Genomic DNA, 1,001 nt, shown 5'->3' with positions numbered 1-1,001 from the left:
GTGGGCAGTGGGACAAGGAGTTCGAGTGCAACAACAGCCTCACGGGCTTCCGCTACTGCTGCGGCACCTGCTTCTACCGCTTCTGCTGCAACAAGCGCGCCGAGAAGCTCGACCAGAGCCTGTGCCGCAACTACAAGAGCCCCGAGTGGGCCCACCCCACCACTGCCAGTGGCGCGCTGCCCGCCGACGGCAGCAATGGCGCCGATGGGGACGCCAACAAGTACGACCCGGACAAGGACAGCACCAATGCCACCGTCTACATCTCGTGCGGGGCCATCGCCTTCGTGCTCATCGCCGGCGTCTTTGCCAAGGTGGCCTACGACAAGGCGCGGCGCCCACCCCGGGAGATGAACATACACAGGTGCGATCCTCCCCCTGCTTCTGGCACCCCTTCTGTCCAGGGACACCCTCCTTTACAAAGGCTCCTCTTTTGCACTGCCTCTCCAATTGCTTCCCCTTTGCACCATCTGTCTGAGGGTTTCCCCATTGCACTACCCATCCAAGGTATCCTCCTTTCAACCACCCGTCCAAAGGCTTCCCATCTGTACAGACTAAGAGTTTCCCCATTGCATGACCCATCCAAGCGTTCCACCTTCGAACTCGCTGCCCACGGGTTCCCCTTTTGCACCACTGTCCAAGGGTTCCCCCACAGCACTACCTGTCTGAGGAGTCTCCCTATGAACTACCTACTCAAGTCTTTACCCTTCCCACTGGCTGACCATGAGTTTACCCCTTGCAGCGCCCTTCCGCAGATTTCCCCTTTGCGATGGCTGTCTTACGGCTCCTCTTCTGTGCCATCTGCCCAACTGATCTTCCTTTGAGCTACCGCTTTGAGGGCCCCCCCTTGAACTGCGTGTCTAAGGGTTTTCTCCTTTGCAAGGGCTGGCCAAGAGTTCCCTCTCTGCACCACCCATCAAAGGATCTTCCCTTTCCACCATCTGTCCAAGAGTTCCCCCTCCACACGTCTGTCCAGGGACACCCCCACCCCTTGGACTGTCCCT

General features: G+C 59.0%; 1 protein-coding gene across 1 annotated transcript; it reads left to right on the top strand.

Annotated features, from left to right (window-relative positions):
* Positions 1–95: 95 nt before the first annotated feature.
* Positions 96–361, top strand: LOC104504815 (protein shisa-6 homolog; the record flags this gene model as incomplete). Its single annotated transcript, XM_010160513.1, has 1 exon — positions 96–361. A coding segment is annotated over one exon (266 nt), but the record flags the coding sequence as incomplete, so codon positions are not given.
* Positions 362–1,001: the final 640 nt, after the last annotated feature.

This window comes from Eurypyga helias, unplaced genomic scaffold, assembly GCF_000690775.1.
Source record: "Eurypyga helias isolate BGI_N326 unplaced genomic scaffold, ASM69077v1 Scaffold48391, whole genome shotgun sequence".
NCBI classification, from domain to species: Eukaryota; Metazoa; Chordata; class Aves; order Eurypygiformes; family Eurypygidae; genus Eurypyga; species Eurypyga helias.
The sequence above is the reverse complement of the archived record's forward strand: the minus strand, read 5'-3'. Positions and strand labels throughout refer to the sequence as shown.